This window comes from Microtus oregoni, unplaced genomic scaffold, assembly GCF_018167655.1.
Source record: "Microtus oregoni isolate MIOR12 unplaced genomic scaffold, Mior012 000015F_ref0000493, whole genome shotgun sequence".
NCBI lineage: Eukaryota > Metazoa > Chordata > Mammalia > Rodentia > Cricetidae > Microtus > Microtus oregoni.
In genome coordinates this window covers 27,920,507-27,946,355 of record NW_024543074.1, presented here as the reverse complement: position 1 = coordinate 27,946,355, position 25,849 = coordinate 27,920,507, and the positions used below count along the sequence as shown (strand labels likewise).

The following is a 25,849-nucleotide window of genomic DNA, read 5'->3' as shown; positions in this document are numbered from 1 at the left end:
ACTCTTCTTGTTAGTGTGTAGGGTACTGGGCTGCTTCTCCACCCACCATGCTCTCTCAGTGGTGGGGCACACGAAAATTACTTTGATTGCATAGGAAACACACCAGTCCCAACCAGCCTTTTCCTGAATTAGATATCAACTTTAGTGAAGACGGTTGGAAGAAATTGCTCCTGAGTTCCCTCCAGCAGCACACTGAGTGGGACCCCATGAACTTCCCTAGCAGACTCAGCCCTTCTTACCTCTGAATCAAGGATGTTGAGCTTTTTTGTAAAGGTCCAACTAGTAAGTGCTTTAGGCTTTGTTGGGCATGTTTGCTCAGTTCTGCTGACACTCTGTGAAAGCAATTGACAGTACATCAACGAGCACGGCCAGCTGAGCACAGTGGCTCGCACTATAGTTCCAGCACTCAGGAGGCTGAGGGCAGGAGGATCCTACATAGAAAGACCCTCACTCAAACAGAACCAAACCTGAGTGTGTCTCAATCCTCAAATTTATATTTAGGTCACTAAAATTTAGTGTTATTCTCATGTGTCATGAAAAAGGACTCTGGACTTTTCTGGGAGGTTTTTTGGTTTTAGTTTTTTTCCCCTAATCATTAAGTACAGTGAAAACACACTGAGAAGATAGCTCAGTTGGTGGAGCACTTGCCATTCAAGTGTGAGGACCTGATCTTCAGTCCTAAGATCACATATAAATAGCTGATCATGGCAGGGGATGTTTGTAATCCCAATGATGGTAAACGGAAGACAGACAGGTTGATCCCTGGGAGTGTATTGGGTCAGCTAGTCTAACTTGATGAAGTTCTACACACAAACACACACACACACACACACACACACGGGTAGGGGAGGTATGTCCATTATCCATTGATTCAGGATGGGTATAACTCACTGGTAGGTGCTTGCCCAGCACCTTGAGTTCCATCCCTAGCACTCCATGTAGACACAAAAGTAATTTACAGAGTTGTGTAGTGGCACACGCCTTTAATCCCAGCACTCAGAAAGCAGAGGCATATGGATCTCAGGGCCTTGTCTATATTGTGAGTTTCAGCTAGACCTATATTGTGAGACCTGTCTCAAAACAAAACAAAAACAAATTTAAAAGCAAACAAAAACCTTCTTTGGCTCCCTGTTGATGCCAGCCCCGGCTCCCGAGCAGTAGTTCTCGGCCCATGTGGGATTCTAGGGAGAGTGTAATCAAAGCACTGAACTCTTGAAGGAAAATGATGAGCTGCATCATTGTGCTGGCAGCGTGGGGTCCTTCACTCCTCACTGCCAGTTCTTCCCCACTTGTGTGCCCCTTTCTCCCTGACCTCAAGAAGTCCCGTGGCTCTAAGGGTCATCTAGTCCTGCTGTTTGGCTCATCCCACTTCTGGTCTCCAAACCTCTGGCTTCCTCCAGGGGCCTGGCTGGGGGAAGAGGCCTTGCCTGACATATTTTTCTTCCTGACTCTTTCCTTGGACCTGGGACCACAGCTGGTAATGGAGTTCTGTGGTGCTGGCTCGGTGACTGACCTGGTAAAGAACACGAAAGGGAATGCACTGAAGGAGGATTGCATTGCCTACATCTGCAGGGAGATTCTCAGGGTGAGCGTGAAGCCCCTTCATAGTCCTTCCCCATGCCACCCTGGCGAGAGCTTCTTCATGGGCATTTGTTATCCCACTGAGGGAGGCAGCTAGCTACTATGAAGAGTCTCACACACACCTCAACTCTGCCTGCATTTGGGCTGTGGGTGGGTTTGGTCTGTACATTTAGCCTCGCTCTGAAGTGAGGACCAGCAGCTAACTTTCCCTCAATCTCTTTGTACCTCCATGCTCTTTTCACCCCTCCAACACTGTGGCTGATTCTCCCCACTCTTGTCCCAGGGTCTTGCCCATCTCCATGCCCACAAGGTGATCCACCGAGACATCAAGGGACAGAATGTGCTGCTGACAGAGAATGCTGAAGTCAAGCTAGGTACTGTGGGTCCTTCTGAGGCCCTTTTGCCGTCAAGCTTGGGAACAGGGTCGCCTTCCTCAAATGTCTGGCTTAGGTCCAATTGCATTTGTGCCAAGGGGGTCTCTTCCCTGTCCCTTTCTCCCAACACCAAGATGTCTGCCTCCTGCTGAAAATCCCAAGAAGCCTTTCACCTGCTGCCCGCCAGGGCACAGCTACTCCGCACCCTTCTTTTTTTTTTTTATTTTATTTATTTATTTATTTATTAAGGATTTCTGCCTCCTCCCCGCAACCGCTTCCCATTTCCCTCCCCCTCCCCCGATCAAGTCCCCCTCCCTCATCTGCTCGAAGAGCAGTCAGGGTTCCCTGACCTGTGGGAAGCCCAAGGACCGCCCACCTCTATCCAGGTCTTGTAAGGTGAGCATCCAAACTGCCTAGGTTCCCACAAAGCCAGTACGTGCAGTAGGATCAAAAACCCACTGCAATTGTTCTTGAATTCTCAGTATTTCTCATTGTCCTGTGGAGACGGGGCATTGAGTTCCCTTCTGCCTGCGATGCCGTCCTGAAGAGGATGTAGAGGTTTCTAAGTAGGATCTAGGCCTCCGCTGCTTCAGTCCAGACACATGAGAGCATTCCGTGTGCTATAAAGCCCAAGAGTAGAGGGGGCTTTGCATGCTGACCCCTTCCTCATGTCTCATAGTGGATTTTGGGGTGAGTGCTCAGCTGGACCGCACTGTGGGCAGGCGGAACACTTTCATTGGGACCCCATACTGGATGGCCCCAGAAGTCATTGCCTGCGATGAGAACCCTGACGCCACCTACGACTACAGGGTATGAAAGGGAAGCAGGAGCTCAGGAAGTAAGGTGGGGATAACAGATGGATTAAAAGTCTGGGGGCAGTGACACGTGAGCAGCGAAGGGATAGAAACTTCTCACAGCGTGTGGCCAGGCCTGGGAAGCCAAACCTGGAGGATTGTAGTTTGAGGTCCTCGAGGGCTTCCTAGCAAGACCCTATTACAAATAAACTAAATAAAAAACCCAGTATTTTATGGCAGGAACTGTTTATATGAGAAGGTGGGATGATTTGGAAGAAGGGGATCTCGGGAAGGGGTGAGGCTATGGTAGGTTTGTATGGGTGCTGGGTGAAGGGTGTTATGCCATATTGTCAGGAAGGATTCATCCTTGTCTCTTCTTTCCCTTCTTTAGAGTGACATTTGGTCTCTAGGAATCACAGCCATCGAAATGGCAGAGGGAGCCCCCCGTAAGTGCTGACTTTGCCTTGGAGTAGGATGGGACGGAAGGGAGGGCAAGGAAGTGGTATCGGGAGGAGGTGGACTTCGGAAGTCACATTGAGGGAGGGATTCCTTGGCCTCTCTATGAAGCAGGATTGATAGTGTCTCTTCCTTGTCCCAGCTCTGTGTGACATGCACCCCATGCGGGCTCTCTTCCTCATCCCTCGGAACCCTCCCCCAAGACTCAAGTCAAAGAAATGGTATGTCTGTGAGTGTTTTCAGTCTGACAGTAAAGGTTCAGGCAGGGCCACCCTCACCCTAATACTTGTGTTCAGGCTTTGGGGTACACCATGGAAGAGGTTTGGGGACTGTAGGCAGCAACTGGGATTGGGATTTGGAAAGCCAAGAAAGAAAAGACAATTTAGAGATATATGGCCACCATCTCCTGTGACTGCCCTTCCAAAGGGGCCCTCCCAGTGTGAGCCACTACTGTTTCCAGGTCTAAGAAGTTCACTGACTTCATCGATACGTGTCTCATCAAGACTTACTTGAGCCGCCCACCAACTGAACAGTTACTCAAGTTTCCCTTCATCCGAGACCAGCCCACAGAGCGGCAGGTCCGCATCCAACTCAAGGACCACATTGACCGCTCCCGGAAGAAGCGGGGTGAGAAAGGTCAGTGGATGGCTCTGGAGCAGGGGGTTTGGGTGTGTCTCTGCCCTGTCTTCTCTCTAGGGTTCGCCTTTGCTCTCCCTTCCCTTACCCCAGCTCTCCCTGCCCAAGGAGCCCTCTCCCAAACTTGTAACCCCAGGGCCTTTTCCACTTGTCCCAAGTCAGCCTTGCAGGTGAGGACGGCTATGTGATGTCCTCACAGAGAACTCATTCCAAGCCTGTGCTGGTGTGAGCATATGAACCTGTTGGGGAGGTACCTCGCGATGGGCTGTGCATGTAGACCGAAACGATATTCCCAGCTGAAGTTTCCCTACCCGGGGTGGAGTCTGGAGCTCTGGGTGGAAAAGCCTCAGTGTCTTCCCTTTGCAGAGGAGACGGAATATGAGTACAGTGGCAGTGAAGAGGAGGATGACAGCCATGGAGAGGAAGGCGAGCCGAGGTGGGTTTGGCGGGTAGAGGTGGGAGGTTGGGGTCTGTGTGTATTGTCTGAGGGGACAACAGTGATCCTTGACTTTGGGGCTCTTAGGTAATAGCACATAAAAGATAGCTTGTATAACCTTGAGTCCCTGGGTTGGTGAATTGGCTCATCAAGCAGGAGCACCTGCCTTAAGCTTGATGACCTGAGTTTAGTTGCTGGGATCCACATGTTAAAGGGAGAGGATTCTTCTAAGTTGTCCTGACCTCCATTTGAATGCTATGGTGCACTGAGACATGCACACGTGGGCTGCTTACAAGTGTGTGTGCACATACATAATAAATGATGTAACTGAAAAAATAGCAGACGGAGTCCCTGTACGAGGAAGAGTGAAGTGAATGGATGGGGAAGAGAAGGTTGATTTAGGCCTGACCAAGGTATGGGCTGGAATCTTTAAATAGCAGTAAACATTGTTTAGCCAGGGGCGAGGATGCATACCTCTAATCCTAGCATTTGAGAGGCTGAAGCAGGATAGCAAGTTCCAGACCAGTCTGGGCTACATAATTCAGGCCCTGTCTCAAACAGGGAAGAGGGACAGAAGAGAAGACAAATCCACGACCCTTGGGATTGCCCATTGGCAGGGTGTCCAGTACAGTTGGAGGCACTCAGGCAGGCTGCCCAGGGAAGAAGGACCACCAGCATGTTCTGACCTCCGTATGCCTTTGCCACAATCATCCAGCTCCATCATGAATGTGCCTGGGGAGTCCACACTCCGCCGAGAATTCCTCCGACTCCAGCAGGAGAATAAGAGCAACTCTGAGGCTTTAAAGCAGCAGCAGCAGTTGCAGCAGCAGCAGCAGCGAGACCCTGAGGCACACATCAAACACCTGCTGCACCAGCGGCAGCGCCGCATAGAGGAGCAGAAGGAAGAGCGGCGGCGTGTGGAGGAGGTGGGTCCACCAGGGCAGGAAGAAAAGCGAGGAGTAAGACAGGCTTTGCCTGGCCCTTTTCAGCCTTCATGGAAAGACTCTCCACTGTTACTAGGGGCTCAGTCTCCAGGTGCTGGTCCCCTGCCCAGCCTAGTGTGGATCCATCAGCATCCTGTCAAAGTGACAGCTATTGCCATGATAGAGCTGTCGGTCTTGGCCAGCTTCAGTCTGTGCCCATTTGTTAGTGCTGATCTGCTCCAAACAGAAAAGCTGGGAAGACTCTTCTCATTCTTCTGGTTATTTTTTTTTCTATAAATTGTTTTTGACTGATTAAAAGTAGGTAGAGGAAATTCATTTTAATTGAAGAGAATCTTATGTTTAAGTACAGTTTTCTGTTTGTTCTATTGCTCATTAAAATACTACTGTAGGTGTGGTGGCTTTGTCCTGTTCTCCACCCCCACCACCATTGGGAGGTAGAGGCAGGAAGATGAGTATTTCCAGATCAGCCTAGCCTTCAAAACCCCCAAGCAACAAAAAAGCTGTGTAACTCAGTTGATAGAGAGCTTGCCAATCCCCAGCACCACAGAAAACTGGCTGCAGCAGTATGCACTTATAACCCAGCACTCTGAAGGAGGAAGCAGGAGAATGAGAAATTCTGGAACAGCCTCAGCTACATAGCAAGTCTGAGGCCAGTCCAGTCAAGGTGAGACCTTATCTCAAAAAAAGGGTTGGATCTGGGGATACAGCTCAATAGTAGAGCCTGTCATACATGAGTCTCTTGGGTGTGATCTCTAGTAACAAAATAACAATTTTGTGTGTGATGTCTGTCTAAATACTTATTATTGGTGCATGATGGAAAATAAGAAATCTGCATTTTTTTTCAAACTTTATAACTCAACACCAAAAAACATTGTCTCAAGCATAGCTGCAGCATCTCCACTATCCACCGTTCCTCAGAGTAGACCTCTGTTCTTGCTGAGTAGAAAGAAATTTGTAAGAAAAACTCAATGAAGACTTTCTGCTCTTCTCTGTAATAGCAGCCGGTAGCAAGTGACAGAGGCCTGGGCAGCAGCCTCACCACAGGAGGAGTACTTCTGTGTGTCCAGGGGCCTGGTCTTGCTCATTTCATGGTTGGTCTTGTTTGGGATGGGTACAGACGCCGGCCAGGAAGAATGTTCCAAAAAAAATGTCCTAGGCGACTGATTTCGTGAAGGTGGTTGCTCAGATTCAAAGGTTGCTTTTCTAAGCACAGACACTTGGTGCCCCCTGTTGGCCAAAGGTTATCATTAACATCTATCTCTTAGAAATCAAGACAAAGTCAGATTTGGGGTACAAGGAGCATGTTAGGGGGTTGCTGTTCTCAACACTTGTTTTTGTTGTTGTTGTTGGGTAGTTGTCTTGGCGTTTCATCTTCTGTGATAGCACACCGTGACCAAAAGCCACTTGGCAGAAAAAGGGTTTATTTTGCTTACACTTCTACATCAAAGTTCATCATTGGAAGTCAGGGTAGGAACTCAAGGCAGGAACTGATAAAGACACTGAGAGGAACACTGCTTACTGGCTTGTACCCCATGGCTTGCTTGTCCTGTTTCCTTATAGCACTCAGGACCCCCAGTCTAGGAGAGGCACCGCCCACGGTGAACTGGGCCCTCCCACATCAGTCATCAAGAAAATGCACCACTGACCTGGTGGGGGCATTTTCTCAATTCAGGTTCCCTGTTCTCAAATGACTCTAGCTTGTGTCAGGTTGACATGAAACTAGCCAGCACAGCGCTCCAGTGGGAAAACGAAAATGTTGTCCTCGAGCCCGCTCCAGGCCCAGCAGCCTCTGTCTAGCCCCATGCCCACGGCTACTTCCAACAAACTGTTCTCCTCACACCCAGCTCTTGGGGCCAGGTGTGCAGCTCTGGTACAGGGCTCAGAATACATGCTCGGAAGTGTTAGAGCTTTTCTCTCCACCATCTCTAACAAACACCTGCCCTGTTACAGTCCATAAGACACATCACCTCTTTGGTCTACAGCAACAGCGGCGCGAGCGGGAGCAGCGGAAGCTGCAGGAGAAGGAGCAGCAGCAGCGGAGGTTGGAAGATATGCAGGCCCTGCGGCGAGAGGAGGAGAGGCGGCAGGCAGAGCGGGAGCAGGTATTGGCACCAGTGCACACACAGACACCCGCCTCCACACCTGCCCTGCCCCTGCCCCTGCCCCTGCCCCTGCCCCTGCCCCTGCCCCTGCTCCTGCTGCCTGCCTTCCTTGCTCCTCGGTGCCCTGTCCCTTTCGCTCCCCTACCCCCATATTCCTCCTATCTTTTCTAGCTTCACTCTTTCTCTCTGTTTTCTCCTACCCTTCAACCCTACCCTTCTCCCTGCCCTCCTGTCTCTGTGTCTTCATTCCCCATCTCTCTGCCCATCCCTGACTTTCTCTCTGGGGCATTGTCCCTCATGGTACCCACCTGATTCCTCCTCATCCCCTGTCTCCTCTTATTCCCATCTGTGCCACATTGCCCCCTGGGGCTCATCCACCCTTGTTCCCCCTCATCCTCACCCCGCTGATTCCCTCCCTTCGCCGCTGCTGCCACCCTCCTCTGCTGCCTCCCTCTCTCCCTGCCCCCTGCCCCACCCCACCCCCCAGGAATATATCCGTCACAGGCTAGAGGAGGAGCAGCGACAGCTCGAGATCCTTCAGCAACAGCTGCTCCAGGAACAGGCCCTGCTGCTGGTAACGGGGTCCCTCGGTGTCCTCGGGAAGATGCCATCCTGAGCTGCTTTCCTGCACTGGGATGGGAAACACTTCAGGGAAAGGGACTTCCAGGGAAGCAGCTCCTGTGTAGGCAGTAGAGGAAAGGAAGGGCTGCCTGCTCTAACTCACAGGCCACACCCTGCTGACCCTCTGTCCCTACTGTTGGGCCCAGGAATACAAGCGGAAGCAGCTAGAGGAGCAGAGGCAGTCGGAGCGGCTCCAGAGACAGCTGCAGCAGGAGCATGCCTACCTCAAGTCCCTGCAGCAGCAGCAACAACAACAACAGCTCCAGAAGCAGCAGCAGCAGCAACAGATCCTACCTGGGGAAAGGAAGCCCCTGTATCATTATGGTCGGGGCATTAATCCTGCTGACAAGCCAGCATGGGCCCGAGAGGTACTCACAGCCTGCTTTATCCCCTAAGACCTAATCCTGCCAGTCTTTTGCCTGAGGGCTGGAAATGTTTGTGAGAAATGGTTGCTGCACAGAAATGGGCATGAGAAGGGCCGAGGAGCAGAGGTTGTAGTGATGGAGTGCTTGGAGCAAGTGAGGATCTAGATTCTGAGACCAGGGAAGCAGACACTGGCCTGCTGACGACCTCTTGCATCACAGGTGGAAGAGAGAGCAAGGATGAATAAGCAGCAGAACTCTCCCTTGGCCAAGACGAAGCCAAGCAGTACAGGGCCAGAGCCCCCCATCTCCCAGGCCTCTCCTAGCCCCCCAGGACCTCTTTCCCAAACTCCTCCTATGCAGAGGCCTGTGGAGCCTCAGGAAGGACCACACAAGGTGAGTCTGTCCCCATTCCTGTCCCAGCACAAGTGGCTTTGCTCAAAGCCAGGTACAGAGCTGCATCCACAAACACGTGTATGCATTCACTAGTGTCTTCTGCACACCACAGTCACAGCCCTGTGGACAGTTTGCAGCTGTGTGTGTCTAGTCTTCTCCAGCGTCTGCTGAGGGGAGAAGGAACTTTTCTCATCCCAGACCCTAGTTTGCAGGATGTGCCACAGCAGGCTGCCCATCCTTCCTGGTCTCTCCCTACAGAGCCTGGTAGCACACCGGGTCCCACTGAAGCCATATGCAGCACCTGTACCCCGATCCCAGTCCCTGCAGGACCAACCCACTCGAAACCTGGCTGCCTTCCCTGCCTCCCACGACCCTGACCCTGCTGCTGTCCCCACACCCACTGCCACGCCCAGTGCCCGAGGAGCTGTCATCCGCCAGAATTCAGACCCCACCTCGGAAGGGCCTGGCCCGAGCCCAAACCCCCCATCCTGGGTCCGACCTGATAATGAGGCTCCACCTAAGGTAAGCACAACCCTGAAGGACAAGAAAATAGAGTTGAGAGTGGGAAGGAAGAAAGCAAGGCAGCCATGCAAGGGTTAGCATCCAGAGGGTGGAGACAGCAGTGACAGTGGGGGCTGAGAAATAGCCAGTTGCTTGGTACCAAAGGGTGATATATAAAGGTGGCTGTTGTCGGGGTTTCTGTCCTGCCCAACTCCTGCGATCGTTAAGTCCCAAAGAAATCACACAGAGGTCTACATTAACTATAAACTAACTGGCCCATTAGCTCAGGCTTCTTATTAACTCTTATAACTTATATTAGCCTATTATTCTAGTATATGTTGGACACATGGCTCAGTACCTTTTTCAGCAAGGCAGTCACATCTTGCTTCTTCTGTGGCAGGCTCACAACTGCAGAAAAAGCTTCCTTCTTCCCAGAATACTCCTGACCCGACTCTACTTCCTGTCTGGTGGTCCCGCCTATACTTCCTGTCTAGCTACTGACCAATCAGTGTTTATTTAAAATATAATTGGCAGAATACAATTGTCCCACACCACTTCCCCCTCTGGTTTTTTTTTTTAAATGGAAATATCCATAGTCCATTGGGGGGGGGGGGAATGTGGGCATGGTTTTCCAGGCTTCTTCCTGCTCTGCTAGTTGGGGGCACTGATAATCTTATGGGGACCTAAAGAAAATTTAGAATTATGATCAAGTCCTGACTGGAGTATCCTGTGAGGCTTGATCATCTCAGGCAGCATATTGAATCTGTTCTGGATGCAGAACTCTGACATCTGGGCCATCTGTTTCCACCGGAGATCTCTCAGGTGGTCTTCCTTGATCAAACCTGATTTTTCTTAACTCAGAATGAATCCACAACTTCTCATTTTCTATGGAAACAAAAGCAAAACCTATCTTCTCTAAAGTAACATATCTTTTGAAGTCAAGGTATTTTCAAAAAAAAAACTATCTTGGATTAATTTAGCAGCATTTACAAACAAATATCTTTTAGCAGCTGTTGCTCTTTCCTCAGCATTCAAACAATTCAAAGAGAACATAAAATACAGTATCCAGACTCTGTATTTTTTGTCTTTGCGTAGCTTTATTTTAAATTCTATTTCTTTTATTTTTATTTTTAATTTTTGGCTTTTTGAGTCAGGTTCTCTGTATCTTTGACTGTCCTGGAACTCCCTCTGTAGACCAGGCTGTCCTTGAACCCACAGAGATCTGCCTGCCTCTGCCTCCCAACGCTAGGATTAAACATGTGTGCCATCGCACATTGAACTCACAGAGGTCTGCCTACCTCTGTATTCCAAGTGTTGGGATTAAAGGTGTGTACCACCATACCCAAATTCTCTCTCTCTCTGTTTTTAAGGATTCTAACCTTTTTCTTGTCTCTCCAAAGCCTGCATATATTTTTAACACACTGTAAAACATTTAGAGATTTTCTTCATTTTTGAATCTCTCTTTACTGTATATCTCTCTTTTTCGGACCACATGAGTCTATAATTTGCTAAGCAATATGGATAGGTTTAAAGCCGTGGGTTTGATGGCTGGATTCCTTAGTTTTCTGAGATTCCAGCCTCATGGTGGAGGTACCAGCTGTAGCCACATTTATTGCCACAACTCTATGGCATTTCAAGGTCCCTGCCAGCAAGCAAGCTGCAGCAATCTGCTCACAAACCACACGCTCTGTAGGCGGACCTTCTGCCTTCAAGAGTCAGAGTTTGTGCTGGCAGGATGGCCCAGGAAACTGGCATTTTAAAATGTTGCAGCTTTTTTCCTGCTATGGCTGAAAACCAAAAAGCATGTGGTCAGCTTTTCATCAACACCATTTAAGTGTTTCATGGCAGGACCTCTCAAAAAAGCTGCAAGGTTTTACAGCTAAAGCTGAGTCAGGAAGAAAATGAGACACATTTGCCTCTAACAAACAGAGCCCACCTGAGAAAATGCTGCTCTCAATAAGCTGTGCTTAACTCTGTTTTCTGTCTAGAATTGCTTCCCAAACTCTGTCTGGCTTTATGTTGTCCATGTGGGCGCCATTTGTTGGCGAGGGGCTTCTGTCCTGCCTGGCTCCCACAGTTGTTAAGTCCCTAAGAGATCACACAGAAGTCTACATTAACTATAAACTGACTGGCCCATTAGCTCAGGCTTCTTATTAACTCTTATAACTTATAGGTGGCTTTATCCCACTGGCAATTTTTCAGCTTCATAGCCTGGATATACTCGGTAACTTACCTGACTTGTTTGTTTCTCCGTGGATGCTGAAGACTACATTTCTTAGGTTGGGGTTGAATGTCTGTGACATCTGCACATGACTGACAGATCTTGTCAACGCCTGTTCTTTCCAGGTTCCTCAGAGAACCTCGTCTATTGCCACTGCCCTTAATACCAGTGGGGCCGGAGGGTCCCGGCCAGCTCAGGCTGTCCGTGCCAGGTACACAACGCCAGGGTGGGGTCATGTGGCAGCCTAGGGAGTAAGACATAGGGACTTTGCCAGGTTACCTGCATAGGGGTGGGGCAAGCCCCAAACCAGGCACCTCAGCCCCTCCTTGTGCCACCACCACCCGCCCCGGCACCCTCTGCTCCCTTCACAGACCTCGCAGCAACTCCGCCTGGCAAATCTATCTGCAGAGGCGGGCAGAGCGGGGCACCCCCAAGCCTCCCGGGCCCCCAGCTCAGCCCCCTGGCCCGCCCAACGCCTCTAGGTAATGGAGTTGGCCCCACTCACTCTCACTTCTCACTTCTGCCACCTGCTTCCCTGGTGACGGCTCCTCCTGCAGTGTAGCTTGACCCCCGTGGCTGGAAGCACATCTCTGACATGAACTCCGTCCCTTCACAGTAACCCCGACCTCAGGAGGAGTGACCCTGGCTGGGAGCGCTCAGACAGTGTCCTCCCGGCCTCTCATGGACACCTCCCTCAGGCTGGCTCACTGGAACGAAACCGAAACCGTGTGGGAGGTATGTCAGCCTGACATACCTGGGCCTTGAATTTGCCTTGACCAACACTGAGAGCAGGGCCTATGGCATTTAGTGGCTTAGGACCAGAACACCACAGGGACAAGAGGCCTGTGGGTGGGGTTGGGGCCTATGGTCAGCATGGGCCTGAGGCCACTTTGTAGGTATCTGTGACCTTCTTTCTTCCACCCTGCCATGCCCAGCCTCTACAAAACTGGACAGCTCACCAGTGCTCTCCCCTGGGAACAAAGCCAAGCCTGAAGACCACCGTTCAAGGCCAGGCCGGCCCGCAGTGAGTGATCTGGGGGCAGGATGTGCAGCCTTCAGGGTCCTGGGCACTGGGGTCAGGGCCAACCCTTCACTCCCATGAGAGGACGAGGGCAGTCCCAGGCCATACAGCACCTCTCATGCCACTAACCTTTCTCACCATCTCTCCTGCTTCCTCCTGGCTGCCTTTCCTCCTCCACGGCCCCTCCCAGAGCTATAAGCGAGCAATTGGTGAGGTTAGTGAGAGGGGTTGTTGGGGAGCCCTCTCTTGTTCCCTGTCTGCAGCTCCACTGGCAGCCCCCATGTATTGCTTCTACCCAAGCCCCACTGCTCCCCTCATGCCTTTTCTTCCCTGCAGGATTTTGTGTTGCTCAAAGAGCGGACCCTGGATGAGGCCCCTAGGCCTCCCAAGAAGGCCATGGACTATTCCTCATCCAGTGAGGAGGTGGAGAGCAGTGAAGATGAGGATGAGGAAGGCGATGGGGAGCCGTCAGAGGGGAGCAGAGACACTCCCGGGGGCCGGTATGGGGTGTCCTAGGGCAGGCCCCCTATCAGGACAAGGAGAGGAAAGATTCAGGGAAGGCAGGAGTGAGGCTGTGCCAGGGTGGAGTGCTAGCTTCCCACTGCGTCCACTGTTCTGTCAGTTGTGGGGGGCCCTTCCAGATGCTCCTCTGTCTCTGCCAGCCTGCCCTGAGGGCCACTCAGAAAACACCTGAGTCAGTGAGGGCTTTAGAGGAGACTGAAAGCCCCAGTCTCCGCTGTCACCTGCCTCCTGTGGCATTGTATGGCAAGCAGGACCTCTTTCCCACAGCAGTGATGGAGATACGGACAGCGTCAGCACCATGGTGGTTCATGATGTTGAGGAAATAGCCGGGACCCAGCCCCCATATGGGGGAGGCACCATGGTGGTCCAGCGTGTGAGTGGGTCTCCCTACCCTTTCCTACACCTGCGGCAGGCCCTCTGCAGCCCTACCCTAACTTTCTGTCTGTTCTACAGACTCCTGAAGAAGAACGAAGCCTGCTGCTTGCTGACAGCAATGGCTACACAAACCTGCCCGATGTGGTCCAGCCCAGCCACTCACCTACTGAGAACAGCAAAGGTCAAAGCCCTCCCACAAAAGATGGAGGCAGTGATGTAAGTGTGCCGATGTGGGTCCATAACTAGAGAGAGAGCCCTGCAAATGGTTTGCAGAGGAGTGGGTGATGGGAGCACTGTGGCAGGTGAAGCAAGGCACTGTGAACGCAGTAGGGCTGGGGTCTGTCCCACAGCCACACGTGGTTCTTGACTGTTCCCTCTCCCCACAGTACCAGTCTCGAGGGTTGGTAAAGGCCCCTGGGAAGAGCTCTTTCACCATGTTTGTCGATCTAGGGATCTACCAGCCTGGAGGCAGTGGGGACACCATCCCTATCACAGGTGAGGACAGGAGGAATTATCTGCCGTGAGGCTGGACTTCAGAGCTAGCCTGAGAATGTAGTTTTACAGAGGATAAGCATGGGGCTGAAGAGACGGCTCAGTGGTTAAAAGTATGTGCTACTCTCCCAGAGAACCCAAGTTTGGTCCCAACATCTACATCACACACCTCACACCCTCCTTAACTTTGAGTCAGGGAATCAGATGCCTTTTCCAGCCTCCATGGATACCTGCATACATAGAAAAGAAAAATTTAATTTTTTTAGTTTTTTTGCGACAGGGTTTTTTCTGTATAAGAGCTCTGGCTGTCCTGGAACTCACTCTGTAGACCAGGCTGGCCCCAAACTCATAGAGAACTGCCTGCCTCTGCTTCCCAAGTGCTGGAATTAAAGGCATGAGTCTATTCACAGGCCTCTCTTTTGAGGCTTAGCCCCTGCCCAGGCGAGGGCTTCTGAGGGGCAATTGCTCAGGGTGGCTAAGGGAACGGTTGAGTGACTGAAGGATTTGAGCGAGGCCCTGGCCTCAAGACTGGGATTCTTTTATCTCTGCTCTCTTCGTGCACCTCTGCTGAAGTCTTTCTCTTCCCCTTCTGAGAGTTCTGAAGTGCCCAAGATCAGATACAGCATAGGAATAAAAACAGGCACTGGAGGGCTGCAGCCACCCTCCCTCCTCTTCATCCTGGCAGCCCTAGTAGGTGGAGAGGGTGGTCGTCTTGACCAGCTGCAGTTCGATGTGAGGAAGGGCTCTGTGGTCAACGTCAACCCCACCAACACCCGGGCTCATAGTGAAACTCCCGAGATTCGGAAGTACAAGAAGCGATTCAATTCGGAGATCCTCTGTGCAGCCCTCTGGGGTAAGCCAGGGCTGAAAGGGATCTGGGTACAGCTTCCATGCTCCTGATCCTGGTCAGGGGAGAGCCGGGTCTGCCTCTGACCTGTCCAAGGACTCGTATTGCAGGGGTCAACCTCCTGGTGGGCACAGAGAATGGGCTTATGCTGCTGGACCGGAGCGGACAGGGCAAAGTGTATGGACTCATTGGGCGGCGGCGCTTCCAGCAAATGGACGTGCTGGAGGGGCTCAACCTGCTCATCACCATCTCAGGTGCCTGTCTCAACTCTGGCTTTGTCAGCTTTGGCCTGGGAGGAGAAGGGCCTTGGTGGTTCACTGTGGTGTGCAAACAGCATTGTGTGAAGCAGCACACAAATGGGGCCTTTGATGGGAATAAGTGTGAGTTTTTATGTGTGTGTGTCCATCTCTCAGGGAAAAGGAACAAACTTCGGGTATATTACCTGTCCTGGCTGCGGAATAAGATTCTGCACAACGACCCAGAGGTGGAGAAGAAGCAAGGGTGGACCACTGTGGGGGACATGGAGGGTTGTGGCCACTATCGTGTTGGTGAGGATGACACAACACAGTAGCCAGGGAGAAACAAGGTCTGGGCTAAATGCAGAGGTCATCAGAGCCTGACAGCGGAAGTCATTGCTTCCCCCTTTCTTGCCCCCAGTGAAATATGAGCGTATTAAGTTCCTGGTCATAGCCCTGAAGAGCTCTGTGGAGGTGTACGCCTGGGCTCCCAAACCCTACCACAAATTTATGGCCTTCAAGGTAATGGCAGCCTCAGCCTTCAGTACATTTATTTGAAGGTTCTGCTCCTGCACTTTCTTCCTGAATCTTCTCTCCCCCACAGTCCTTTGCTGACCTCCCTCACCGCCCTCTGCTGGTGGACCTGACTGTAGAGGAGGGACAGCGGCTCAAGGTCATCTATGGCTCCAGTGCTGGCTTCCATGCTGTGGATGTTGACTCTGGGAACAGTTACGACATCTACATCCCTGTGCACGTGAGCTTAGCAGGGCTGTGGAGCAAGTGGAACCAGTCCTTTTGGACATCAGACTTGAGGACCCTACCTCACCCCGTTCTCTCTCCCCAGATCCAGAGCCAGATCACGCCCCATGCCATCATCTTCCTCCCCAACACCGACGGCATGGAGATGCTACTGTGCTATGAAGACGAAGGTGTCTATGTCAACACCTACGGGCGGATCATCAAGGATGTGGTGCTGCAGTGGGGAGAGATGCCCACCTCTGTGGGTAAGTGATGGCCACCTCCTGGCCAGCTTGCCCTGAGGTGACCAGGACAGCCTCCTCACAGCCTTTCTACCATCGTCTCCCTTCAGCCTACATCTGCTCCAACCAGATAATGGGCTGGGGTGAAAAAGCCATTGAGATCCGCTCTGTGGAGACAGGCCACCTGGATGGGGTCTTCATGCACAAACGAGCCCAGAGGCTCAAGTTCCTGTGTGAGCGGAATGATAAGGTGAGGCAGTGTGTATGTGAGGGAGCCCTGTGCTAGGCTGGCTGTCCACACCTTGTGCTGGGCAGATCTGGGGGGGCGGAGTGGTTCTGCTGTTCTCCTCAGAGCAGCCCCTCCCCTGGAAGCTGTCAGAGCCGCCACCCTCCTTCCCCTTGGGTTCTGTTGCCTTTACCCCAGGGGTCTGGTAACACACCTCTAGCCTTTCACTGGGGTGGGGAGAAGCATGCACCAGTCTGCAGTTTGTCTCACTTCCTCTTCCCTTTCCCAGCTGAGGATCCCCCACCCACAAACACACACCACACTCTAGCCCTTCATGATGGCTTTTCTACCTCATCCAGGTGTTTTTTGCCTCAGTCCGCTCTGGGGGAAGCAGCCAAGTTTACTTTATGACTCTGAACCGTAACTGCATCATGAACTGGTGATGAGGCCCTGGGCTGGGCTCCCCATGGACCCAGCTCTCTCCCCACAGCCAGGCCGCCCAGCCCTGCTCCCCCTCTCCCTTTGGGCTTTTGCTTTTACTGGTTTGATTCACTGGAGCCTGCTGGGAACGTGACCTCTGATCCCTGAAGCTTTTGTGATCACGTGACCATCCTTTCTCCCAACATGTTTTCAAAACTGTGCCTGTCCCCAACTTCTGGGGAATGACACAGCTTCCCCTTACCAGGAATTGAGTGGGACTTGCCCCTCCCCTTTTCTCCACTTAAGAGGAGAGTGCTTGGGGCTTGGACCCCCTTACCCCATTGCTGCTGACTGAGCAGGGCCCTGTACCCCTTTATTTGCACGCCAGGGGAGCCGGCTCCCCCCTTGAATGTACCAGACTCTGGGGGGGGTCACTGGGCCCTGGGTTCTGGGGGGAGGGTCACCAGCCACTCCAGGGGCAGGGACCAGGTCCTCATTTTCTGAAAGCACTTTAATGACTTCCCCTCCCCCAGGTCCCAGGGAATGGAGGAGGGACCCCATAGCCAAAACATTCCTCCTTCCCACCCTCCCCTCCCTTCATGCCCCCTTGCTTGCATCTGTATATAGTGTGAGCAGCAGGTAGCCCTTCCCCCTCCTGTATCCTTTCTCAATGTAGTGGCCTTGGATACCCGTTTGTTAATAAAGACAATTCTACCAGCTCCCACCATGTTGAGAGCCCACCATCTGGCATCAGTGTTCCTATGTCTAAGTCTAGGCAAAGCCTCATTGGCTGTCAGCTAGGTCTGATGGATCAAAGGAGCCAAGAGGTAGTGAGACCGAACCAAGGGCAAACCCTGCCGTAGAGTGTTGACTTCAAGAGCCTGGCCAAATCACCTGACTGCTATACACACTGACCCTGAGGAGCCAGACCTACCCACGTGGCCACACAACCCTCCTGGAAGTTCACAAAATGGATTTATTGTCAGCCTGTTGGCAAAGTCGACTTCTTGCGGGGAGAGGGGTGACATGGGTGCTATTGCAGGCTCAGGGTTGGATACACGGTGGGTAGGGGAGATCAGGAACTTGGTTGAAGTAACCCCCAAGGAAGATGAGGCAGGAACCGACGCTGAAGAGCACCAGAGCCGCCCAAAAGCAGACGTTGTCGAGGGCTTTCCCCATGCGCACCCAGTCGGATACTTCCTGTGGGACACAGCTTAGTGCAAGAGAGGGAATGAGGGAAGGGCCTTAGCCGCACTCTCAACCCAACCCACCTCTTCATTGGCTTCCTGGTCTCGTGTGCTCTCAGCCACAAAGTTCACAGCATCCACACAACAGCGGATTTCAGGGGCTGCAGCGCCCAGGTTCTGGCAGAGAGCAGCTAAAAGGGCGGCGACACCAAGTCATTAAAGAACATCCCCAATGCAAGTGTGTGCCTTTGACCCACCAAGAGCGGTGCTCACCAGTCCAGGCCCCATGCCGATGCCTCTGCCCCTCAAACACGAGCTCACTCCGCGGCTTTTTCAGGATGAGCTCCTCTGCTCGGAGCAGAATGCCCACAGAGGAGGCGCGCCTGGCAGGTGAGGTAGCTCGGGGAGCCTCAGGGGGTGGGCTTGAGCCCAGGAGGCGTGGCAGTAGCTCCAATAAAATCTGTGGCCAGGGCAGAGATAAATTCCAACCCCGCCTCCCACCCTGGGCTGTCCTTCACTCAACCAGCGCTTACGCTTACTTGGCGCAGCCGAGGGGATGTGGTATGGGTCGTCGGAGTCCGCAAAGACACGTTGAGTACGATGACGCAATTCATAACAATGAGCGTGGCAACCACCATGACGAAAATAAGATACCTGAGATACATACCAAGGAGGCATGATGTCACAGCATCCCACAAAACAGGACAAGCCGCTAGCTGTCCTCTACCTCACAAACACCTCCGCGCGCGGGAGTGGTGGAGTTACTTCCCTTGGCTACCCCTCCACAACACCAGTATCCACCCCCTCCCGCATCCACCATCTGTTGCGGCCATGAAGGGGACTCCCAGCAACTTGGACACCCTGCTGTGGGTCTACCACTTCCACAGCTCCACCGAGGTGAGAACGGTCCACCCAAAGGCGGCATCTGGAGAGGTCTCCAGCGCCTGCTGCTGTGACCCTTCCCACTCCACTACCCCTGCTTCTCCAGGTGGCCCTACAGCCTCCGCTTCTGTCTTCCCTGGAACTTGCTGTGGCCGCAGCTCACGAATATCTGGTCCAAAGGTTCAGAGAACTTAAGTCCCAGGAGCCCCTGGAATCCAATAAGCCGCCTGCCCAGAAGGCCACCTTGGGGCTGGTGCTAAGAGAAGCTGCAACCAGCATCATGAGCTTCGGAGCCACCTTGTTAGAGGTGCAGCTCTGGAGAGTTGAGGGATGGGAAGAAAAGCGGGGGAGGGCTAGGCCAGCAAAGGCAGAGACCTCTAGCCCTTGTGCCCCCAATGCAGATCTCAGTCCTGTGGCTACAGCAGGAAGTGCTGGACAGCAGCGACGGCTGCCTGAGCGCAGCCCCGAACACTGGGGATCCGGGTAGGGCACTGGCCCGTGTAGCCCTGGCTGCAGGGCAGGGGATTCGGCAAGCTGGAGCAGCAGCTGGCGCAAGTGTCCGGTACCTGATCCAGGGGGCGTGGCTGTGCCTGTGCGGACGCGGTTTGCACGGGTCCACCTCATCCCTGCAACACACCCTACGCCTGCTGGGTCTTGGGGTCCCCGGGGATCCGGTACGTTCAGAATAAGGGGTGTGACACGGGTCAGAGGAGATGGGACTGAGGTTATACTGAGCCATACTGACCTCTCAACAGAGATACCCGGGAGACCCCAAGGTGACATCCAACAGCAGTGAGGAGAACGGGGGACCAGATAATCCATCACTGTCCCAGCCCCACCCTGTGTCCAAATAAAAACCCAGAACAAGACAACTGCAAGTCCCCTACGCCAACCTTCTTTGGCTCCGCCCACCGTGCTGGTACCCCATCTCTGTTAGATCCACTTTGAGGTTACCTGCCCAGCAGTGGCACGCTCAGAGATGTCTCTGGAATTTTCTGGGCAATTAGGAACAAGAAGACAGTCTGGGCTAGCAGGACGTTGATTGAGACTGTGCATTTCTGGCCACCAGCTAGAGGGAGCACACCGTGAGAAGCGGCCCAGGGAGGGAGCCTAGCCCGGACTTTAGAAGTCAGGGGTCACCCCTTACCCTGCGCGGGCAGGAAGTAAGCAAGCAGCACCAAGCCAGAAATGAGTACACAAGGTACAATGATGTTAATGACGTAAAAGAGCGGCTTCCTACGGATGATGAGCGTGTAGATAATGTCAGTTTCTCCGGGGACTTCTGCAGAGCCTCCCTTGTAATGGCGGATCGTGCCTGGGCAGTAGTCGATGGCCCATTCTCCATTCTCTGCAGGGCATGGGGTGCAGTCAGCCCACATACCTGCAACTCCAGGCTGAGCAGGTGGGCGCAGCTCTCAGGACCCTGGGCTGTCAGCATAGGGGAAGTATGGGCAAAGAGGGACATTCCCAGTAAGGATGTGAAAGAGAGAGGCCTAGTGTGACAATCAGTTGTGTGGCCCAAGTCAGGCTCTGCAAGCCCCACCCCCCCATACACCCGTGGCCCTCATCTGGGAAAGGTTTTGGAGGAAGTGATAGCCCCTTCACCAGTAAAAGCTTCCGTGTCAATTTCAATCTTGTCGATGGTCTCGCCGTTGTCATCCACCGCAAAGATGAACTCCACTTCTTCAGCATTGTAGGTCTGGGAGCTGTGAAACATGGCCAGGCTTCACCCCAGAAGCTGGACCCTTCTTAGTCCCGCCCCGGAAGCTCCCAATGGCTCCACTCTTGCCCACATCCCTCCAGCACATCTACTTCCTGTTCATGCCTCAGACTCTTCCTGGGGAGGAGCTGGGACTGTGGGATAAACTATGCCAACAACCCCGGGTGCAGCTTCCCACGCATCTCAGTGCCCCCCTCCACCACCTGCATAGCCCTTCCACAGAGCCCCCACCCGCTCCTCCATGTCAGGCCCTGTCCCCGCTCTAGGCCCCCCTCTCTCCTCCTTGAAGTGACTCTCCCCACCGGAAAACCAGAGAGCAGTTCTGCCAGTCGAAAGGGAAGTAGGTGACCTCCACTGCGCAGGTGCTGTGGTAGATGGCAGGGGGCAACCAGGTCACGTAGCCTCCCTCGCTGACCAGAACATTGCAGTCATAGGCCACTCCAAACTGCCCATCGATGCTGTGGGGAACAAGCTTTTCACAGTATTGGAAAGAGTACTGAACCTCTTCCGCCAACAAAGTCCCCCCTAAAACCGTTTCCTCTTGGCCAGTCCTCACTTGTTTTCCAGAACGATCTCTGGCAGCCACACAGATTCCGAAGGGACCCGCAGGGTCTCTAAGCCTGCAAAATCCTCCTTGCTGAAGTTGAGCCTGTAGTCCTGCCAGTCCTGAGAGGAGGGGACAGAAGGGTGTGCTCTCCACCCTTCTGGGTAGGAAGAAGGGGGTTGGCTGGGAACCCTCGCACTGCTCCCGAGATCTAACTCACAATTCCAATCCAGACGTTGGTGGTCAGGGTCTCCTCCTTCTCATTCTACAAGAGGAAGGAGCCTGCCTGAGGCCGGGAGTTAGGGTTAGAAGTGAGAAAGCAGGCATAGGATTGGAGGGGTAGCTTACCAGTGAGATGAGGTTGGTTAGGGTGACCTTGAGGGTGATGGTAACGGTGTCTTCGGGCCTCCTAACTGGCCGGCATCCTGGGTCATACTTGTCGAAGAGATGGTGATACAGGCTGAGCTCTTCGTTCTTACTCTCGCTTCTGCCTGGGGTACGTCAAGAAGGAAGGATCACTGGACTTGAAGCAACAGCCTGGGTTTCTCTCTGCCCCCTGGGTCTGCGCAGCCCTCCTGTATGTATCTTTCTGCATTTCTCCTAAGCCAACAGTAGTGCACCTGGGGACTAAGTACTCTCTCAGTTTATGCCTTGGTCTCCACCTTTTCCCTGGTCCCTCCAGGTTGGGATAGGGACCCAGCTGGCTCCCCTAATTCCTGTCCCTACCAAGGAGTGCCAAGAGAAGCAGGGCACCAAGCAGAGCCCCTGCCATCCTGCTGTCTGGTTCTCAGGGTTATTCTGAGCTTTGACAGGCTTGAGGGGAAGGACAAGGTGCCTGTGTGAAGGGGAGGAGGGTGTTAGTTCCGGGCTGGGTTAGACAGTCCCAAATCCTGTCACCAAATCCTCTACCCTTGCTGCAGCTGGGGACAGTTTGGCTGCTTCCAGAGGCAGCTGCCCCATACTGTGTCCCTTACCCACCCCATCCCAGCATCCTTTGCTTGTGCTTTAGCCAGCTCTGTAGCCGCAGACGTGATCTCTCATGAGAGGCACAGGCCTTGAATAGCACTTGGAACCACAGCCTTTAGGGTAGGCATCAGTGGAGACCCCCATTCTCACCACACACTGGTATCCCCCGTGTGGCCGCCTGTGTCTGTGATTCTGATGAGTGCAGCTGAGAGAACCTCCCATGCGTCCCACACCACCTCTGTCTTAGTTACTTTTTCTCTGTTTTTCAAGACAGGGTTTCTCTGTTGTAGCCCTGACTGTCCTGGAACTCACTCTGTAGACCAGGCTGGTCTCAAACTCACAGAGATCCGCCTGCCTCTGCCTCCTGAGTACTGGGATTAAAGGCATGCGCCACCACTATCCGGCTCCAAGGCAATTTATTTTGGTTTTTTTGTTTTGTTTGTTTGTTTTTCGAGACAGGGTTTCTCTGTGGCTTTGGAGCCTGTCCTGGAACTAGCTCTGTAGACCAGGCTGGTCTCGAACTCACAGAGATCCGCCTGCCTCTGCCTCCCGAGTGCTGGGATTAAAGGTGTGCGCCACCATCGCCCAGCTCCAAGGCAATTTAGAAAGGCACTTAATTTGAGGATTATAGTTCCAGAGGGTTATGGTTCATGCTGTCCGTCATGGCGGGGACAAGGCAGGCAGGCAGACGTTATGATGGAGCAGCAGCCGAGAGCTCGCATTTATCACGTGACAGCCATGAAGCAAAGAGAACTAACAACTCAAAGCCCACCCCCAGCGACAGACCTCCTCCAATAAGGCCACAACTAATCCTTCACAAACAGTTCCACTAACTGGGGACCAAGCATTCAAACAGGAGCCTGTATGTATGGGGGGCTCTCATTCAAATCACCACAACCCCATGTAGAATGCATGCTATCATACCCTTGTAGGGACCAAGTCACCCTAATCCAGACTTAGACAAAAAGCAGCAGTCTCCATGAAGACCTGGTCTGCAGCGACACACTTGACCCGTCAGAGACTGCTTCAGTGTGGGGCCCAACTCCTTCAACATCGCCCCGGATGAACCAACTTTGACCCCCTCACTTCGAGCAGGACACCTGCTATTCCCTGTCTTCTTCTACTGCCACCTCCTCACAGGTGACACTACTGTCCTTCCAACTGCTCTCCCTAATACCTTGGTCTTTCTGTGTAACCCAGGCTGGCCTTGAACTTTTGAACTTCCTGCCTCAGCCATCTGGGTGCTGGGATGACAATTGATCGTGAGTCACCAGGCCTGGGTTTCCTGGTTTTATTTGTTTTTAAGACAAGTTGTGGGTAGCCCAGGCTGGCCTTGAAGCCCTGATCCTCTAGGTCCTCCAAGGGCTGGGACTGCAGGTGTGAGCGCTGCCAGACATACTCAGAATCTGCATTTGACAAAGGCTCTCCAAGTGTTCATCATGGGTGATAACTATAGGACTAATTTTGATTTTTATTTTGTTGGCTTTTGAGGGAGGGGATTTCTTGAGACAGTGTCTTACTGTATAGGCCAGGCTAGCCTAGAACTTGTTATATAGATCAAATGTACAATCTTCTTGCCTCATCTTCCTGGCATGCGCCACAATGCCCAGCCGGAAACCCTTTATGCCTTATACCTTACACATCACCTCAGTGCAGCCAAACAATCACTCTGTCCTAAATGTATGACGAGAATCTGCAGCTGAGGGTCCCTCACACAGGTGTCTGGTGGTGACGCATTAGACTCACCGTGAGCGCAGGTGTGTGATGACGATGCACAGGTGTCTGTCTGGTGGTGACGCATTAGACTCACCGTGAGCGCAGGTGTGTGATGACGATGCACAGGTGTCTGTCTGGTGATGACGCATTAGACTCACCGTGAGCGCAGGTGTGTGATGACGATGCACAGGTGTCTGTCTGGTGATGACGCATTGGACTCACTCATAACCGTATTCATTATATTCCTCTGTGATCATTTCACATTTACAGAACATTTGTGGTCATCTTTCTTCACTTCTTCCCCTACCTATGAGATCCCTCGAACATCTGAGGCCAACAGGGTCATGTGACCTCTTGTCCTCACATTCTTTTGGAGTCCCTTTCTCCTGCTACTTGTCTTGTTTCTCATGTTTCACTGCAGATCCCAGAAAGGATTTGTGGGGGTGAACTCACCACCTTGAATGCCAGGCTGCTGCTGTTGTTTAATCCAGTCTCTGATTTAGGACCGCAACCAAGAGGCACTGTGCTAAATGCAGACTTTTGCTCAAACATTAGTGGGCTCTTATGATACAAATACTACGATTATAGTTTAATAAGGATTGCTTCCAGCCAAGCCATGATGGCGCACACCTTTAATCCCAGCACTTGGGAGGCAGAGGCAGGCGGATCTCTGTGAGTTCAAGACCAGCCTAGGCTACAGAGTGAGTTCTGGAATAGCCAGGGTTTCACAGAGAAACCCTGTCTTAAAGAAAAAAGAAAAAAAAAAGAGGGAAGGGGAGAAAGAGGGAGGCGGAGAGCGGGAGAGAGAGGCTTCTAGTATTTAGCAGCAGGGAACTGTATGAAGGGAAACAGCTAAGAATGATGTGTCAAGGTGAGAGGAGCCATCGAGCTGTTGGTGGATCAGCCCTCAGCTTTAGAAACTCAAGGCGTCCTATAGCTTCCTGTGAACTCACCCATGGTGGCCACAACACTCTGAAGCAGGGGCTTTACCCAGTGCTCCTCTCTCTACTGACGAGAGTGCCTGCTCCCTCTGGGCATTGCCTTCCTTCTGTATACTTTCTGCCTCCCCTCAACATCTGCACCATCCACCATGGTCTTGGCCCCAGACTGACCCCTTGGCTTCTCTGCAGAGACAGAGCCAGCTTGGCCTTGGTTCCCATCACCGCCTGTCTGAAGCCCCTGGGCCCAATGGTGAGGTAAACCCATGGTCACAGGGACAACCTTGGTAAAAACGCAGTAAGTCACAAACCAAAAAGGACACCAATGTGGACCAGTGAGGTGGCTCAGCATAAGGGTACTTTCTGCCAAACCTGACGACCTGTTTGTTCCCCTGGACCCCCATGGAGAAAGAAGTGAGGAAACCCACCCTTCTGAGCTGCCCTCTGACCTCCACCTTCCTGTACAGACGTGCACCACGGCCCAGTTCATTCCTGAGCTTTAGGAGCACAGCGGGGAGGTGATAGGGAAAACCTGGGGTGTAAGCCCCTCCCCAACTCCCCCAGCCAACCAGAGGATTGGACACCTGCCTGTGAGCCAGTGTTGTATTTGTATAATGAAAATTCCGATTTCCCTAGGGGTTGACTTACAAGTTAGCAACGATCCCTGCTCAACGGGAAGCCAAGCCCTTCACCAACTACTCTTGGCTAGCAACTCTGAACAGCTGCAGCTGCCCCTGCCACAGAGCGTCTAACTGCTTCCTAGCCACCAGGGCCCTTGTAAAGGACCATCCCCCAGCTAGCCACAGGAGGGCTCCCTCTGTGTTTAGCACAAATAGCGGCTTCCCTTTCCTAGCAGGGGAAGCAGGTTAGCGGTGCCAGGCTGGGGAGTGTCCAGTAGACACGAACTGAGCTCTGCTTCCCACAATACGACTCAAGCTGGTGGCAGAGACCGGCTGGTTGGCTGTGTTCGGGGCATTTGGTAGAGTCTAGCACGCAGCAGAGGTTTGATAATTCTCTACTGGACAAATAAACAGAGCAAAGGGACTGCTGGTGTCTTTCCCTGAGAACTGTCCTCTCCACCCACACGTCCAGAGGATAGGATCGGAATGAGAATGACTCCCATAGACTCAAATATTTGCATGCTTAGTCCCTAGTTGGTGAACTATTATTTTATTTGAGACAGGCTCTTTCTATGTAGCTCTCTCTGGACCCCGGATGAAACTTGCTGTGTAGACCATGCTAGCCTTAAACTCACAGGCCTGCCTCTGCCTCTCAAGTGCTGGGATTAAAGGTGTGCACCACCATGCCTGGAAAAAAAAAAACTTTTTGCATAATAAATGTAGGTACATATTT

At 52.6% G+C, this 25,849-nt stretch overlaps 3 protein-coding genes across 13 annotated transcripts in view; 2 read left to right on the top strand and 1 right to left on the bottom strand.

Moving 5' to 3' along the window:
• Positions 1–17,288, top strand: part of Mink1 (misshapen like kinase 1) — a 54,357-nt gene extending 37,069 nt beyond the window's left edge. The window contains exons 5-34 of one of the 11 annotated variants that reach the window (XM_041665747.1): positions 1,475–1,585; positions 1,865–1,955; positions 2,635–2,765; positions 3,141–3,195; positions 3,348–3,426; positions 3,666–3,841; positions 4,208–4,277; positions 4,993–5,203; positions 7,204–7,323; positions 7,811–7,897; positions 8,091–8,312; positions 8,529–8,702; positions 8,961–9,224; positions 11,550–11,635; positions 11,796–11,906; positions 12,041–12,159; positions 12,360–12,448; positions 12,636–12,659; positions 12,782–12,945; positions 13,235–13,340; positions 13,421–13,558; positions 13,729–13,837; positions 14,520–14,687; positions 14,792–14,935; positions 15,095–15,229; positions 15,339–15,439; positions 15,522–15,671; positions 15,762–15,921; positions 16,008–16,147; positions 16,483–17,288. In XM_041665747.1, the coding sequence (XP_041521681.1) occupies positions 1,475–1,585; positions 1,865–1,955; positions 2,635–2,765; positions 3,141–3,195; positions 3,348–3,426; positions 3,666–3,841; positions 4,208–4,277; positions 4,993–5,203; positions 7,204–7,323; positions 7,811–7,897; positions 8,091–8,312; positions 8,529–8,702; positions 8,961–9,224; positions 11,550–11,635; positions 11,796–11,906; positions 12,041–12,159; positions 12,360–12,448; positions 12,636–12,659; positions 12,782–12,945; positions 13,235–13,340; positions 13,421–13,558; positions 13,729–13,837; positions 14,520–14,687; positions 14,792–14,935; positions 15,095–15,229; positions 15,339–15,439; positions 15,522–15,671; positions 15,762–15,921; positions 16,008–16,147; positions 16,483–16,566 (3,819 nt within the window). In that variant the 3' untranslated portion in view covers positions 16,567–17,288. Of the gene's footprint in view, positions 1–1,474; positions 1,586–1,864; positions 1,956–2,634; positions 2,766–3,140; positions 3,196–3,347; positions 3,427–3,665; positions 3,842–4,207; positions 4,278–4,992; positions 5,204–7,203; positions 7,324–7,810; positions 7,898–8,090; positions 8,313–8,528; positions 8,703–8,960; positions 9,225–11,549; positions 11,636–11,795; positions 11,907–12,040; positions 12,160–12,359; positions 12,449–12,635; positions 12,660–12,781; positions 12,946–13,234; positions 13,341–13,420; positions 13,559–13,728; positions 13,838–14,519; positions 14,688–14,791; positions 14,936–15,094; positions 15,230–15,338; positions 15,440–15,521; positions 15,922–16,007; positions 16,148–16,482 lie in introns of all 11 variants that reach the window. The other 10 variants (XM_041665744.1, XM_041665743.1, XM_041665750.1 and 7 more) reach the window with 10 other exon arrangements.
• Positions 17,289–17,587: 299 nt separating this feature from the next.
• Chrne (cholinergic receptor nicotinic epsilon subunit) lies at positions 17,588–21,648 on the bottom strand. The gene is made up of 12 exons (XM_041665492.1): positions 21,603–21,648; positions 21,225–21,367; positions 21,097–21,141; positions 20,889–20,998; positions 20,635–20,790; positions 20,218–20,318; positions 19,760–19,960; positions 19,567–19,681; positions 18,270–18,384; positions 18,004–18,190; positions 17,815–17,921; positions 17,588–17,743 (listed from the first exon to the last, which is right to left on the bottom strand). The coding sequence occupies exons 1-12, from the start codon at positions 21,646–21,648 to the stop codon at positions 17,588–17,590; spliced, it is 1,482 nt and encodes a 493-aa protein (XP_041521426.1).
• CUNH17orf107 (chromosome unknown C17orf107 homolog) lies at positions 18,562–19,466 on the top strand. Its single transcript, XM_041665493.1, has 4 exons — positions 18,562–18,627; positions 18,719–18,919; positions 19,014–19,286; positions 19,368–19,466. The coding sequence occupies exons 1-4, from the start codon at positions 18,562–18,564 to the stop codon at positions 19,464–19,466; spliced, it is 639 nt and encodes a 212-aa protein (XP_041521427.1).
• Positions 21,649–25,849: the final 4,201 nt, after the last annotated feature.